Source organism: Bubalus kerabau, chromosome 1 (genome assembly GCF_029407905.1).
Source record: "Bubalus kerabau isolate K-KA32 ecotype Philippines breed swamp buffalo chromosome 1, PCC_UOA_SB_1v2, whole genome shotgun sequence".
Classification (NCBI taxonomy): Eukaryota; Metazoa; Chordata; class Mammalia; order Artiodactyla; family Bovidae; genus Bubalus; species Bubalus kerabau.
In genome coordinates, this window is record NC_073624.1 from 188,033,461 (window position 1) to 188,048,513 (window position 15,053).

Consider the following 15,053-nt stretch of genomic DNA (forward strand, 5'->3'; position numbering starts at 1 on the left):
CCAGTTCAGAACATAAAGAGTCTTCTCATTTATCACACAGCTGTGGGTGGACAATTGGGCTGTTTCTGCTCTTTAAAAAAAAAAAATTATTTGGCTATGAGTTCAGTTCAGTCACTCAGTCATGTCCGACTCTTTGCGACCCCATGAATTGCAGCACGCCAGGCCTGCCTGTCCATCACCAACTCCCGGAGTTCATTCAGACTCACGTCCATCGAGTCAGTGATGCCATCCAGCCATCTCATCCTCTGTCATCCCCTTCTCCTCCTGCCCCCAATCTCTCCCAGCATCAGAGTCTTTTCCAATGAGTCAACTCTTTGCATGAGGTGGCCAAAGTACTGGAGTTTCAGCTTCAGCATCATTCCTTCCAAAGAAATCCCAGGGCTGATGTCCTTCAGAATGGACTGGTTGGATCTCCTTGCAGTCCAAGGGACTCGCAAGAGTTTTCTCCAATACCACAGTTCAAAAGCATCAATTCTTCAGTGCTCAGCCTTCTTCACAGTCCAACTCTCACATCCATACATGACCACAGGAAAAACCATAGCCTTGACTAGACGAACCTTTGTTGACAAAGTAATGTCTCTGCTTTTGAATATGCTATCTAGGTTGGTCATAACTTTCCTTCCAAGGAGTAAGCGTCTTTTAATTTCATGGCTGCAATCACCATCTACAGTGATTTTGGAGCCCCAAAAAATAAAGTCTGATACTGTTTCCACTGTTTCCCCATCTATTTCCCATGATGTGATGGGACCAGATGCCATGATCTTTGTTTTCTGAATGTTGAGCTTTAAGCCAACTTTTTCACTCTCCACTTTGACTTTCATCAAGAGGCTTTTTAGTTCCTCTTGCTTCTGCTGCTGCTGCTAAGTCGCTTCAGTCATTTCCGACTCTGTGCGACCCCATAGACGGTAGCCCACCAGGCTCCCCTGTCCCTGGGATTCTCCAGGCAAGAACACTGGAGTGGGTTGCCATTTCCTTCTCCAGTGCATGAAAGTGAAAAGCGAAAGTGAAGTCGCTCAGTTGTGTCCGACCCTCAGCTACCCCATGGACTGCAGCCCTCCAGGCTCCTCCATCCATGGGATTTTCCAGGCAAGAGTACTGGAGTGGGGTGCCATTGCCTTCTCCGTTAGTTCCTCTTACTGGATCTTAATTGTGACATGTCAGATTATCAAACTTTGTTGTGGCATATGGAATCTAATTCCCTGACCAGGGATGGAACCCAGGGCCCCTGCATTGGGAGCATGAAGTCTTAGCCACGTAGCCACTTGGGAATCCTGGTTTCTGTTCTTTTGCCCAGAAAGTTCTTGGTCTACTATGTCTTAATATTCTCATGAATGACCCTGGTAGGGCCCAGGCCGAATGTTCTAGTGGCTGATTCCTTTTCAATGAGCTTTTATTTTATCTTTAGTCATCTTGATTACCTTGAACTTCATCTATGTAGTATGCAGTCTAGTTTTGTGCCACAAACTTTGGAGCCAGACCACCTGTCTTTGAATCTCTAGTCTGTCATCAAGTTGATGTTGTTTAGTCACTAAGTCGTGTCTGACTCTTGAGACCCCATGGACTATAGCCTGCCAGGCTCCTCTGTCCATGGAATTTCCCAGGCAAGAACACTGGAGTGGATTGCCATTTCCTCCTCCAGGGGATCTTCCCCAACCCAGGGACTGAAACCACTTCTGCATTGGCAGGCGGATTCTTTACCACTGAGTCACCTGGGAAACAACTACTTATAAGCTGTGTGACCTTGGGCAAGTTATTTAACCTCTCTGTGTCTCCTTGAGCATGTTACTAAACTCTCCATGCCTGGGTCTCTTCACCCATTAAAAAGGGGGCTTCTGGGGGGTAGTTGGGGGTTTATTTATTTACTTGACTGCACCAGATCTTAGTTGTGGCATGTGGGATCTAGTTCCCTGACCAGGGATGGAACCTGGGTCCCCTGCATTGGGAGTTTGGAGTCTTAGCCACTGGACCACTTGGGAAATCCCCTAAAGGAGTGTAAAATGTGACATTTTCTTAGAAAGGCTCTCAGCTCACATTTGCTGGAGGTACAAAGGGATCTGTCGCAGACAGCCTTTACAAGAGATGTTTCCCAGACTGAAAACACTGAATCCTTACCCACTTCCCTTCTTTCTTTCCTCTTTCCTCTTCTTCTCTCCAACCTTCCTGAAGGCCCCTGGAAGGCTGAGCACTTTGGTAGAATAGACTCTGCCTGCTGAGGTTGCCTGCTTGGCGACAAGGACACTTCTGCAAGTACTGGGGGTGGGTGTTAGGGGAGAGAAATCTAGGCCTCAGTGAGGAGCTGGAAGGAAGGATGGGATGTATGGCAGGAAGGGGATAATGGTGGGGTGGTATGGATAATGCAAGGTGCCTGTGGTCTGGGCTCCTGCTGACACCTAGTGGAAAGATGAAACTATCGTCGTTTTCATTTGAGGCACCTGAGTTTCTAGCCTCCTCAAGGACATCTACTGGACACAGACTCAGAGAAGGGGAGCGACTTTCTGGGCATCACACAGCAGACTCGCTGCCTCGAGTCAGTTTGAAGGACACAAGAAATGATTGTTTAATGAATTCCTTCAATGAGCTTTTAAAAATTTTTTATTTTTATTTTAAAAAATTATTTCTATTTTGACTGGGCTAGATCTTCATAGCTGTGCTCAGGCTTTCTCTAGTTGCCGCGAGTGGGGGCCGCTCTCTAGTTGGGGTAAATGGACTTCTCATTTAGTGGCTTCTCTTGTGCAGAGCACAGGTTCTAGGCACGCAGGCTTCAGTAGTTGTGGCGTGTGGGCTTAGTTGTCCTGTGACATGTGGAATCTTTCTGGACCAGGGATGGAACCTATATCCCCTGCATTGGCAGGCAGATTTTTTTTTAATAATTTAAAAAATTTATATATTTTTGGCTGTGCTGGGTCTTTGCTGCTGTGTGGGCTTTTCTCTAGTTGCAGCGAGCAGAGGCTACTCTTCATTGTACTGCGTAGGCTTCTTACTGCAGTGGCCTCCCCCGCTGTGGAGCACAGGCTCGAGGGCACCGAATTTCAGTAGTTGCAGTTCCCGGGATCTAGAGCACAGGCTCAATAGTTGTGGCCAGTGAGCTGAGTTGCTCTGCAGCATGTGGGATCCTCCTGGATCAGGGATCCAACTCGAGTCTCCTACATTGGCGGGTGGACTCTTCACTACTGAGCCACTAGGGAAGCCCCAGCAGGCGGAATCTTAACCACTGGACCTTCAGGGAAGTACAAGAAATAATTTTAAAGAAGCTTTTCTTTTTGTTGTTTTTTGTTTTTGTTTTGTTTGCAGATAAGTGACCTCTCAGACCTTGATGCAGGAAAGAACAGGCTTTGCAAGGTTTTGTCTTTCACCAGGAAGCCTACCTGTGTTACTCCATCCCCATAACCAGGTATTTTCACGCCATCCCTTGGTATTTTCTCTCCTCTGAGCAGCTATTCATTTGTTTGTAATTTCAACACATGTTTCCTGAGCCCATAGTGACATGTAGGGAACAAAATAGATTCAAACAAACAAATAAGTAACAACAACAAAAACCCTGAACTGGTAAAGCTTACAGTCCAGTGGGGTAGACAGAGGAGAAAGAAGTAAACAGATCTACATATGGGGTTGTTTCAGAGACTGATAAGTCATTGAAGAACAGTGACATGATAGGGACTGAATTTATGGCTGCCAAAGTTAGGGGAGAAGATTAAGGTTAGCTGGGCTCAAGGAAGGCCCCTCTTCAGAAGTAGCATTAAAACCAAGACTTGGAGGAGAAGAAGGAACGAGCCCTGGAAATAAGTGGGAGAACGTGGCAGGCACAGCTTGTGCGAAGCTGTATGGTCCTTGGGGCAGGACCGTACCTCGTATGGCGGAGGGACAGTGAGCAGGCCCATGTGACTGGAACAGAGTGAGGGGGAAGGAGAGAAGAAGGAGAGGAGGGCAGGGAGAGGATGGGGCAGGTTGTGCAGGAGCTTATGGGCGATGGGAGGATGAGGACTTTTATCCCAAGGGAAATGGGAGTCCTGGAGGGCTGTGGGTAGAGGAGGGGTGGGGCCTGAGTCAGGTGCTCACAGGTGCAGTGGCTGCTGCAAGAAACCACGTGCTGTGGGGGTTGAGAGGATGCAGGTGACCACACTGGTCCACATGGGCCATGAGGGGGAGGATGAGATAGATGGTCACATAATAAGTAGTCAGCAAATACTTGTGAATGAATGAATAGATGGAATACCATGCAGCTGTCAAAAAGGATGCTGCAGAAGAATTTTTAATGGCAAGGGAAGGTGTAGTTGGAAGAATAATGCCCCCCACAATGTCCACATCCTAATGCCCAGAACCTAATGCCCAGATGCTCCCTTCCATGGCACAAGGGACTTTGCAGGTGAGATTAAGTTCAGGGTCTTGAGCTGGAGCGATTATTTTGCATTATCTGAGTGGGCCTATTATAATCAAACGGATCCTTGTAAGGAGAAGAGGGGACTTCCCTGGGGGTCCAGTGGCTAAGACTCCATACTCCCAAAGCAGGGGGCCCAGGTTCAATCCCTGGTCAGGGAACTAGATCCCGCTTGTTGTGACTAAGAGTTCACATGCCACAACAAAGATCAAAGACCTTGCATGCTGCAACTAAGACCTAGTTCAGGAAAAGGAAAACTGTGTGCTTCTCAATGTGATTTTAAAAAAGATTATGTATTTTGCTGTCCTGTGTCTTAGTTGCAGCATGTTGGAACTTTTATGTGTTGTAGCATGTGAGATCTAGTGCCCTAACCAGGGATCAAATTGGGGCCCCCTGCACAGGGAGCTTGGAGAGTTAGCCACTGGACCACCAGTGAAGTCCCTCAGTATGTTTTAAGCAATTTTTAATAGTAAATCCCCCCTCGAGCCTATGTTGAAAGTGTTATCCATATGTTTGCTTCCATTAAACACAGAAACATAAAATTATAAGTTCTTATAATGTTGTGAATTTTAATATACCTACTTTAAAGTTTCAATATTTTCAATGATGTTCTGGAGGGAAATAGGACTTAAAAATATGTAAAACCAGACATAGAAGGGCACACATTTTTGTTCTTGCTTCAGACTGCAATATGGCTTGGTAAGACACTGCCAAAACCTGTCTTGATTTAAGATTTTGATATTTTGTCCACTGTGAGGTTGCTTTTTGTCATTAATTTGATATTAATATCTTAGGATAATGTATTAAAATATTATTTATCTTGATTGTTGAGTTTTTTAGAGCCACCTTAATTTTTGCACCTGAGGTCTGTGCCTCACTTTCCTTCTTCTAATCCTGGAGAAGGCAAAATTTAAAAAAAGCAGATTTTAGTAATCTGAATCTAAATCCTTATGATTACCTCCCTTCCTTCCACTATCTCTCTTAAAAAAAGAAATGCTCTAAAATGAGTTAACTCCAGTTAAGATGAAAACTCATTTAAATTATCTTCAATTAACTTCTATGTCCTGCTTTTTTTTTTTTCCCCCCACTTCCAAATTCGATGCACCCAGCAGCGAGATCTTTTACAGAAGATTACTGTAGAAAGTGGTTTGGGCTGAAACAGCATGGTTAATATTTGTAGACAGGAAAGGGTTTAGAATAAGGACTCCATGAGACGAACTAACGAAACGTTGACTTCAGGATGGGTTTGAGAGCAATTTCTGTCTTGTTTGTTTTAATAGTGTGTTTGTGCTTGTTGAGAGGGGGTTCTTTTCCTCCTTCTAGCTTCCACGGCCGGAGAAGGCAATGGAACCCCACTCCAGTATTCTTGCCTGGAAAATCCCATGGATGGAGGAGCCTGGTAGGCTACAGTCCATGGGGTCATTAAGAGTCGGACACGACTGAGCGACTTCACTTTCACTTTTCACTTTCATGCATTGGAGAAGGAACTGGCAACCCACTCCAGTGTTCTTGCCTGGAGAAACCCAGGGACGGGGGAGCCTGGTGGGCCGCCGTCTATGGGGTCGCACAGAGTCGGACACGACTGAAGTGACTTAGCAGCTTCCACGGCGTCAGGCAGAGTGATGGACATTTAGGAAGAGTGGAAATCAACGTGGGGGGACCGAACCAAATAATAGTTATTTCAGGAGCTACAATGTAACTAACAACTTCTGTAACATTGTCTATAAAAAACTCAAGAAGTGTGACTCTTGTCCGTTTCCCTAGTGTAGCGGTTATCACTGTCACCTCCCACAAGAAAGGTCCCTGGTTCAAAACCCAGATGGAAACACTTAGATATCTTTACTATAGGACTTTAAAATTTACTACAGTAGAAGTTCAGATTAGAGGCTTTTAAAATTTCTTCTTGTTTTTTTTTTTTAAAGCTATTCTGGAATTGTAGAACTTACTGCAAAGTAATAGAAATACTAGCTTGATGTTTAGGAAACTTTAAATAGACAGTAAAAAAAGATAAAAAAAGCAACCGTTGCGTTGGCCGGGAATCGAACCCGGGTCAACTGCTTGGAAGGCAGCTATGCTAACCACTATACCACCAACGCCCGAACAAGTGAGGGTTCCTCACAATGCCCTTAGTAAAAGTATTAGCGGTTTGGTTGGGTGATACCAAGTTATCAGAGGTGTCTCTTCCCAGTGTCCCTTCCTAGCACAAGAAGACGCCACCCGTGGCACGTCTCACCCCTCTTACTGCGGGGGGCCCCGCTGACGCGTCTCCCCCAGGCGCCCCGGGCTTCTTGGTACAGGCCGGACCGCAACCAATCCCAGGCCGCCGCCTGGGCCGCTCGACTTCCGGGTCAAAGGGGCCTGGGCTGCCGGGTACCCCGTGTCCGCCTGCCCCGCTGTGCCCCGCGCCCGCCACTTCCGGGGCCGCAGTCCCGGGCATGGAGCCGCGAGTTTGAGGTGCCGCCGGCTCCGGGACGCCCTGCCCAGCCCGGCTGCAGCCCTCGCGCCGGCCCCCAGTCCCGGTGAGCAGCACCCCCACGCCCCGTCCGGCCTCGGCCGCAACCCTGAACCCGCCATTGACCCGCCCCGCTTCAGTCCCGACTCTGGACCCTACGTGGAACGGCTTCCCCGGGGGCCCTCCGTCCCCGCCCCCGCGCTCCCCGGCCCGGCCGTTGACCGTACGCGCGGTTCCTCCAGTCCTCGCCTCCGTTTCCCCTTCGCCCCGCTTCTCGCCTCACTCCTCTCCCGCCAGTTCCCTCCGCTTGCCCGGCCAGCTCTCAATCTCTCCTCTGCCCGGCCTGACCCGACGTCCTCTCGCATCCCGTTGCTGTCCGGGCTACCGGGCTCTGACCCCTTTCCCGGGGTGGCCGCACTCAATAATGCCTTCTCTTCCCCGTCGGCTCTGGAGGTCCTCACCTTGTCCTCTCTTTATACAGACACATGCTACCCATATGAGAGCAGAGGCCACCGCCCCGCCCTGCGTCCGGCCCCCACCCCTTCACCCCACATCCCCACTGGGTCCAGCCCGCTTCCCTCAGCCTCCTTCCCAGCCCTGTCCAGCCATCCACCCTCTTCCAACAGAGTCTTGACACTTCCCCATCTGTGCGGCAGAAGTGGCTCCTGTTCCCTTTGAGCGCATCCCTGCCCCGGACTGTGAGGAAGTCACTTGCCTGAGCGGCAAGCATAAACCTTTACAGGAGCTGGGACTAAAAGCCCAGGAAGGGTGCAGTGTGGTCACCAGTCCCTGTAGTCTCTTGCTGGATCCTGGTCGAATTGGCGCCTGGTGGCAGGACTTTCCTGCGGGGTGTGGTCCAGGGCGTGCACACAGCGCTGCGGGGCTGTGAGGCATCATTAAGATCTACTGGCTACAGTGAATTAGGCCCAACCACTGGGGACTCGCCAGTGGCAGGAGCGTGAGGGGGTTAGTCAGTCCATCTTTTAAGTCGCCGCGTTAATGACACATTTACTCTGTCAAGGTCTGTGAACCACATCTGCAGCTGAAATGGAGGCTCTCTGGACCCTTTAGAAGGTCAGTGGGGTAGGGTGGCTGGAGTGCTGGGTATGAGTGAGTGGGGTTTATTTGTTCCAGGATATAGAATCTGGGAGGAAGTGGTTTTCTACAGCCCTGGGGGACAGTTAGCCTGGCCCCAGGCTAGTGGCTTTAGCTTTGCTCTGGTTGGAGACTTTTCTTTCTATCCAGGAAGAGAAAAAAAAGTTGTTTGGTGGATGTGTGGCTACACATGCAGACAGACACACCACGCCCACCCTCCACCCCCCATTCCCCATCTGATAGGGTGCCTGGCACGGGGTTCTGGAATGATGTGGATTCTTGCTCTGAAAGGGGCTTGAGTCCAGTTCTCCTCTTGGAGATTTTAAGTAACTTGTTACTTTGTTATTAAGTACTTGTTTAAGTAACTATTGATTTTAAATAACTTGTTCAGGTGCCAGTATTAACTGCCCTGTGGTTTCTATGTGTGTGATTTTAACCCCTGTAATCTCATTCAATCCTCACAGTAGCATTAGGCATTGGCCCTGCCAACAAACAGGGGGTTGATCCTGTTTTACAACTGGGGAAATTGAGGCACAGGGGTGTTAGGCGACTCCTTCAAGGTCACAGTGGTGGAATCAGGATTTGACCCCAAACGTCTCTGACACCAGAGCCCACGAGTGGTGGAGTCAGGATTTGACCCAAACCTCTCTGACACCAGAGCCCACAGTTTTCATCCCTGGTCTGTGGTGAAATCGGTGCTGCTTTCTAGTGACGTTTTGCTTCACTTCCGGGTGATTCTCTATCCTGGACCAGGTGCTGCTTTCTTTTTCTCTTTCAAATATTTACTTGGTTGCGCCAGATCTTCATTGTGCCATGCAGCATCTAGTTCCCTGACCAGGGATCGAACCCTGAGTCCCTGTGTTGGGAGTACACAGTCTTAGCCACTGGACCACCAGGGAAGTTCCACTGCTTTATTTTTCTTTAACCATCGGAGCACCTGTCTTGTCAAGAAGGTGGTGGAGTGCCCCCCACACCAATGGTCCCTTTGACTTTAGACAGCATTCAAGTGAGGACAAGGACGTGTTCATGCAACCTGAGATGTCTGTTGAGAGCATCCTGTCTGTCAGGACCACAGTGGGAAAGAGACAAGTGAAGGTCTGCCTCCATGGAGCTGACATCCTGTTGGGAGTGGTCATCTACCCAGAGAGGGGTTCTCAGCCTCAGATCTAGTGGCGTTAGGGGCCAGATTATTCTTTGTGTTGGGAGGGGATTTATCCTGCTTATTGTGGGGGCTTAGCAGCATCCTTGGTCTCCACCCACCAGATGCCAGCCACCTGCCTCCCAGTCCTGACAACCAAAACTGTCCTCTGGGGACACTGGGCCTCGCTGAGACCCATCTGCGTACCACGATCACCTGACCTGCAGAGGCCCTGGGAGGCTGCACACATCTAAGCACACAAACAGAGAAGGGGTGATTCACAGGCCCTGGGGGCCACCCTGGTATACCACCTAAACCACAGGTGATTTACTTTGATGTCTAGTGTGAGGCTAAGAATCTTACTCAGTTTTTGCCCCCCAGACAGTAAACACAGAGTTTCTCCCCCTTGGCACTTAGGACACTGAGAGCAGATCACTCTTGGAGAGAGTGGGGGTGGGCTTTCATGGACACCGTAGGGTGATAAGTAGCATCCCAGACCCCACCGACTAGGTGTCAGTAACCTCCACCCCCCCATCAGAACAACCAAAAATGTCAACAGGCATCACCAAGGATGCCCTGGGCAAGGGTGGAGGGCAAAAATTACTCCCACTGAGAACTACTGTCTTAGAATGAGTGCCTGCAGAAATGCTCAGGCATTGAGATGGGGCTGACAGGGTAGCACTTTGGACTGAGTACCAGGAACGACCTCTGAAGAGCTGATACTGGGACCCAAAGGACAAGAGGGAGCAGGTCTTACAAAAAGCAGGGCAGGGGTGTTCTAGGCAGAGGGGCTGGGGAGTGCAAAATCCCAGAGGTGGGCTTGCCTGAATGTTTAGGGAGGTTGAGGCCAGTGTCGCTGGAGATGGTGGTCAAGATCTGGGAGGAGTGGGGTCGGAACAGCCATCGGGGAGCAACCACAGTGGCGAATGTGGGTTTATTTGATTCCCCAAAAGTGCAGTAGGTGGTATGTCCCTAGTCATGTGAAACTCGCGTCTTCTCAGGACTCTCAACTGGGGAGAACTGCCCGCTTGCTGGCAAATACCTGGATAGGCCTTCAGATTTCTAATGTCAGCCCCATGAGAAGGACTTCCCTGGTGGTGCAGTGATAGAAAATCCCCCTGTATATGCAGGAGATACAAAGACACAGGTTCGATCCCTGGGTCGGGAAGATCCCCTGGAGAAGAAAAATAGCTGCCCACTCCAGTATTCTTACCTGGAGAATCCCATAGACAGAGGAGCCTGGTAGGCTACAGTCCATTGGGTGGCAAAGAGTCAGATACGACTGAGCATGAGAAGGCCTTTGGTGCTGAGTGTTCTTTGCAGACCAGAGGGCTGCCTTTGGGTTTTTTTTTTTTTTTTTTTTTTTTGGTCACCCCACATGGCATGTGGGATCTTAGTTCCCTGACCTGGGATCAAACTCAAGCACACTGTATAGCCAGGAAAGTCCCGGGAGGGCTGTGTTTGAAGGGGAGCGAGACCTCGCCCCTCCACACTGCCAGAGCTGTGACCCTGCAGTCTCCCCCCTCGCAGGCTCACCCACCCTGAGGTCAGCCAAGTGGTTAATGCGGAAGGTTAAGAAGCTGCGGCTGGACAACGTGAACACAGGACATTGGAGAAGGTAAGGGGCGCCTGGGGATCCCTGGTCAGTGGGGATATCGCAGAGGTTCCCGAATTTCTAATGGAATCTTAGGTCTGGAGGGTCTAAGACAAACCTTGGTGGTCCCCAGGTTTCTGGTTTTCCCCAAAGTGTGCTTCTGACTCTTCTGTGAGGGCGGCAGCATGGGCTAGCAGGGTTACTCAGCCTTGGCATTTAAAAACTATATTTTTATTTATTTATCTGGCTGTGCCGGGTCTTAGTTGTGGCATGAGGGATATAGTTCCTGACCAGGGATCGACCCAGGCCCCCTGCACTGGGAATGTGGAAGTTCCAGCCTTGGTATTTTCGCCACTGGGCTAGTCCTTCAGTGCCTGCCCTGGCATTGCAGGAGTGGAGCATCCACCCCCACCCCAAGTCATGACAACCCCAAGTGTCCCCAGACATCACCCAGTGTCCCCTGGGGTGGAGACTGAGAACCACTGGCCAGATGGTCAGGATGTGGGCTTGGGGCTCCTGCCCTTTTTTGTGGGGAAGGTTGGGTGGGCCACTTGACCTCAGAGCCTGCTTTCCAGTCACCTTTAGGGAGAACTCACTTCCCAAGGTTTCAGTGCGGATCAAATACAGTTATCCTCACAAGGCCCAGTCACTTGTCCGTTCTACATGTGGGGCCTGGCACAAGAGGAAGTGACCATGAAAATTCCTCAGCTGAGCCGATCTCTGTCAGTATCAGTTTTCTGATCCGCAGGCTCACCTGCTTTCAGTGAATGCAAGGATCGGGGCAGGGGAGGGCAGGCAGGGAACAGAAGACGGTTCTGGAAGACAGGGCTGGCATTAAGTGCGTGATTTGTTACCCAGAGGCGGCCCTGAGTCAGTGTGGTGCCTGTGCATTCAGGCTCTGGTCCACAGTGGGACTGGGGTCTCCTCTCCCCTGTGCACCGGGTCTGGGGCGGGCATGGGCTGGGCTACACAAGGACTCACAGAAGCTGAAGGCCTGGGCGGTGCTAGGGGTGGTCCTCATAGAGTGGAGGATGGCTTGCTGTTTCCGGGGAGCCCCCAAAAGGAGGGGTGCTATGAGGTCCCTGAGGCCACTCCCAGGCATTTCTGGAGCGTGGTGGCACCGGGCCCCACCTCCCTTCGTCTGGCACCTCCTGCCTTCTTGCCTTCCACCTGCTTCCCTCATCACCTGGGGCTCTGGCTGATACCCCAGGGGCAGGTGGTTCCAGCTTGAGAAGCGCCGGCTCAGTCAAATCTCAGAAGCCGAGCGGGCCTTGACGGTGTCCCTGCTGGCAGGGCCCGACCTGGGTGCTGGTGGTGGTGTGGGCTGTGGGCCGTCCTATCGATTGGGAAAAAAAAGGCGTAGGTGGGTCTGGCCTAGGTGGCTTGGAATCTGCTCTCATTTCCCCAGCTGTGTAAACTCTTGACTGAAGAAGCCGAGCCCCAGCTGACGCTGAATGAGGCAGGGCCGGCACAGGCTTGCTTCCTGAGGGCTGCATTCTGTTCACCTGTTCCCCTCTCCGATCCTCTCTTTCTACCCCTGGGGAGGAGAGAGGCGAGCCGAGGGCCAAGGCCCAGCAGCAAGTGTTGGCCTGCCTGCGAGCTTGGGCTGCCGAGCCACGTCTAGAAGGTCCTCCCGATGTTTCATTTCTTTTCTCATCTCCTGGATCGTGTTTTTGCTTCCTGGGCTCTCTGCACTGATCGGAGGCAAGATCATTTTTATTTTCCTTTGCTGTGGATATAAGCCATGAGATTCCATGAGGGTTTTTGCCAGGCTTGCTTTCTGCCTCTGGGGTCCCCCATGGGAGCACCCGAGGCCAGTTTGTTTCTCTGCCGTGATTGCAGCTGGAATTGTGATGGCAGCGTGGGGCTGGGGGCGAGGCGGGGGGTTTGGCGGTTAGGGGACTTGCCCTGCCTTGGTTTTCTGAGCTTGTTGCCAACAGTGCGGGGGCTGTGTGGGCTCTGTAGCACCCAGCTGGTCCTGGCCCGGCCCCTTCCCAGCCCCGCCCATGGCCCCTGCTGCCGTCAAGGTGAACCGTAGCTCTGTGGCAGTCCAGGGCAGGCCATGGGCACCCTTCGGCAAGGGTGCTGTCCTGCCAGGGTTTGCTTTATTTGACCTGAGGGCCCCAAAAGGCTCTGCTGGCCTGTGGTCCATGTCTTCAGAGCCAGCGTGGGGGCAGCTGAAGTGTCTGGGGAGCAGTTTGTTGCCCCTCCCCCAGCTCAGCTGGGTCAGAAAGGACCAAGCAGGGCCCAGTTGCAAAGAGGAGTGAAGATCAGCCTGCAGTGGGTGCTCAGCAGCCATGGGTGCCTGCCATATCTCTTTCTTCTGTCGCCTCTCACAGCAGGCAAGGGATCTCGTACTAGCAAGGAGCAAAGCCTTCTGGAAGTCTTAAGGCCCCCACGTGAAGGTGGAACCCTAGCTCTGTCCACAACTTCTTGAAAGCCAGTTCCTCCTACAAGGGAACACGTACATGTGCCCACAGAGGCACTAATCCCAGAGGATGAGGTATCCCAGAGTCTAAGCAAGACCTCTGGCTATTTGGTGCCCTCACAAGAAATCCAGGCTGGCCTGCCCATGTTGGCTGGCCTCACCAGACGACCCTGGCTCTTCTAGAACCAGGTCACTGAGGCTGTGTTTAGATTTCCATAAAATAAATATTTGCCTGGCCAGTCTAGTTCAGTCAAGAAGCCGCTAGTGCAGGGGGTGGGGAGGGTATTACACAGCAGCAACCTTCTGCTGTGGGTGGAGAGAGTGGAGTGGCCTCTGGGGAAGGGGGTGCCTGTCCGTCCTCTCACCTGAGGCTCTCTGATGACCAGCAGATGTCTGCCTGGCTCTCTGAGCCCCTCTGGTGAGACAGGACAGCTTCCCCTGCTGGCTGGCGAGCTGACAGCATGGGCCACGAGATCTGCCCATCTGCACCTTAGGCTCAGTTCTTAGGGAGTGAGAGAGTGTCTCCCAGTAGAGATCGTCACTCTGTGTCTCTCCAAAGAACGCCTCCTGTGCGCCAGGGGCCGTGTGACGTTCCAGGGATACTGCCATGGCCAGAACAGACAACGTGGGGGCGGGGAGGGCAGGTGGGAACAGGCAGGGAATCCGTGAACAGTCAGCATGACAAAACACTCTGAGGGTGGAGCAGCCAGGGGGCAAGTGAAAGATGGATGGACAGTTTTGGTCCAGATGGCCATCCACAGCCCTGACAGACACGCTGAGATCTGATTAGAAGCTAGTCCAGTGTGGAGTGGGGCAGAGGTGTTCCAGGCAGAAGGCTAGCACAGACAAAGGCTGTGGGCTGGGAAGGAGCCTGGCTTGTTTGCAAAGGTGAGAGAAGGCCTAGATTGATGAAGGGGGTGAGGTTTGAAGGCCTGGCAGAGGTCAGAGGACAAAAGCCAGCAAAGGCCATGTGAGTGCTTGGTCTTATCCCAGGTGAGTGCGGGAAACCAAGGAAGGGTTTTAAGTCACAAGGTCAGATTTGCAACACGTGCGAGGTTGAGCTGGGAGACAGTGGCAGTGTTTCAGTCAGGAGGTGCTGGTGGTGGGGGTCTGCGGGTTCATGGCTGGAAAGAAGTGGAAGAATTTGAGGTGTCCTCAGGGGCGGGGCAGGGTGCCCAAGGTCGGGCCTGGCCAGGGGAGTCGGGGGTAGGGGGCAGCTTGTGAGCGGAACTTGGGTGCCACCCTGCTTCTCATCTTCTCATCGTCTTCCCGCCTGTCCTTGTCTCCCTGCCCCACCCTCCTCGTAGCTTCTCGCTGAATTCCCAGGGGGCGGAGAGGATGGCCACCGGGGCGCTGACATCTGAGCGGGGCGACGCGGCGGAGACCGAGGACCCGGCCTCCCGCTTCCAGGTGCAGAAGCACTCGTGGGAGGGGCTCCGCAGCATCATCCATGGTAGCCGCAAGAACTCGGGCCTTGTGGTCAACAAGGCGCCGCACGATTTCCAGTTCGTGCAGAAGACTGACGAGTCAGGCCCCCACTCCCACCGCCTCTACTACCTGGGTAAGGCTCTGGGCTCCCCGCCCCCGCCACATTGCCGGGCCAGCTGTTACGCCTTCCTCTGGTCGCCAGAGGTCAGCCAGTCCAGTGAGTCAGAAGGTCCAGACAGAGGTCTGGGCCTGGGGCAAGCTGTTCCGCAAATGGTGTGGTCCCACCCACAGGTGACAGCTGGGAGCAGTGATAGCCTGGGGCAAGGGTCCCCCAGGGCCTCCGCTGTGTGGAGGCCAGCACAGAGGGCAGTCCTGCCCCCGCCATGGAGCAGCAGCTCCAGGTTTGGGCCTGGTAGGTGGGCCCACAGCCCTGAGATTGTTTCCAGGGCCTGTCAGCTAGGCCCGCCCCCTGAGTCACTTCCCAGCGGCTTGGGCTGGGCCGGGGTGGCTGGTGAGCAACGTGACTCCCCACAGTGGGAGTGG

The 15,053-nt window shown here is 52.3% G+C and overlaps 1 protein-coding gene, 1 long non-coding RNA gene and 1 other non-coding gene across 9 annotated transcripts in view; 1 reads left to right on the forward strand and 2 right to left on the reverse strand.

Moving 5' to 3' along the window:
• Positions 1-2,166: 2,166 nt before the first annotated feature.
• Positions 2,167-4,005, reverse strand: LOC129627320 (uncharacterized). Its single transcript, XR_008702554.1, has 3 exons — positions 3,846-4,005; positions 3,366-3,468; positions 2,167-3,217 (listed from the first exon to the last, which is right to left on the reverse strand). It is a non-coding gene; the product is annotated as an uncharacterized LOC129627320 (long non-coding RNA).
• The window catches only part of DPP9 (dipeptidyl peptidase 9), a 40,271-nt gene continuing 28,529 nt past the window's right edge, over positions 3,312-15,053 (forward strand). Inside the window, exons 1-5 of one of the 7 annotated variants that reach the window (XM_055546850.1) lie at positions 6,714-6,894; positions 7,849-7,901; positions 9,186-9,382; positions 10,591-10,678; positions 14,390-14,643. In XM_055546850.1, the coding sequence (XP_055402825.1) occupies positions 10,623-10,678; positions 14,390-14,643 (310 nt within the window). In that variant the 5' untranslated portion in view covers positions 6,714-6,894; positions 7,849-7,901; positions 9,186-9,382; positions 10,591-10,622. The other 6 variants (XM_055546843.1, XM_055546852.1, XM_055546848.1 and 3 more) reach the window with 6 other exon arrangements.
• Positions 6,400-6,471, reverse strand: TRNAG-UCC (transfer RNA glycine (anticodon UCC)). The gene has a single exon. It is a non-coding gene; the product is annotated as a tRNA-Gly (tRNA).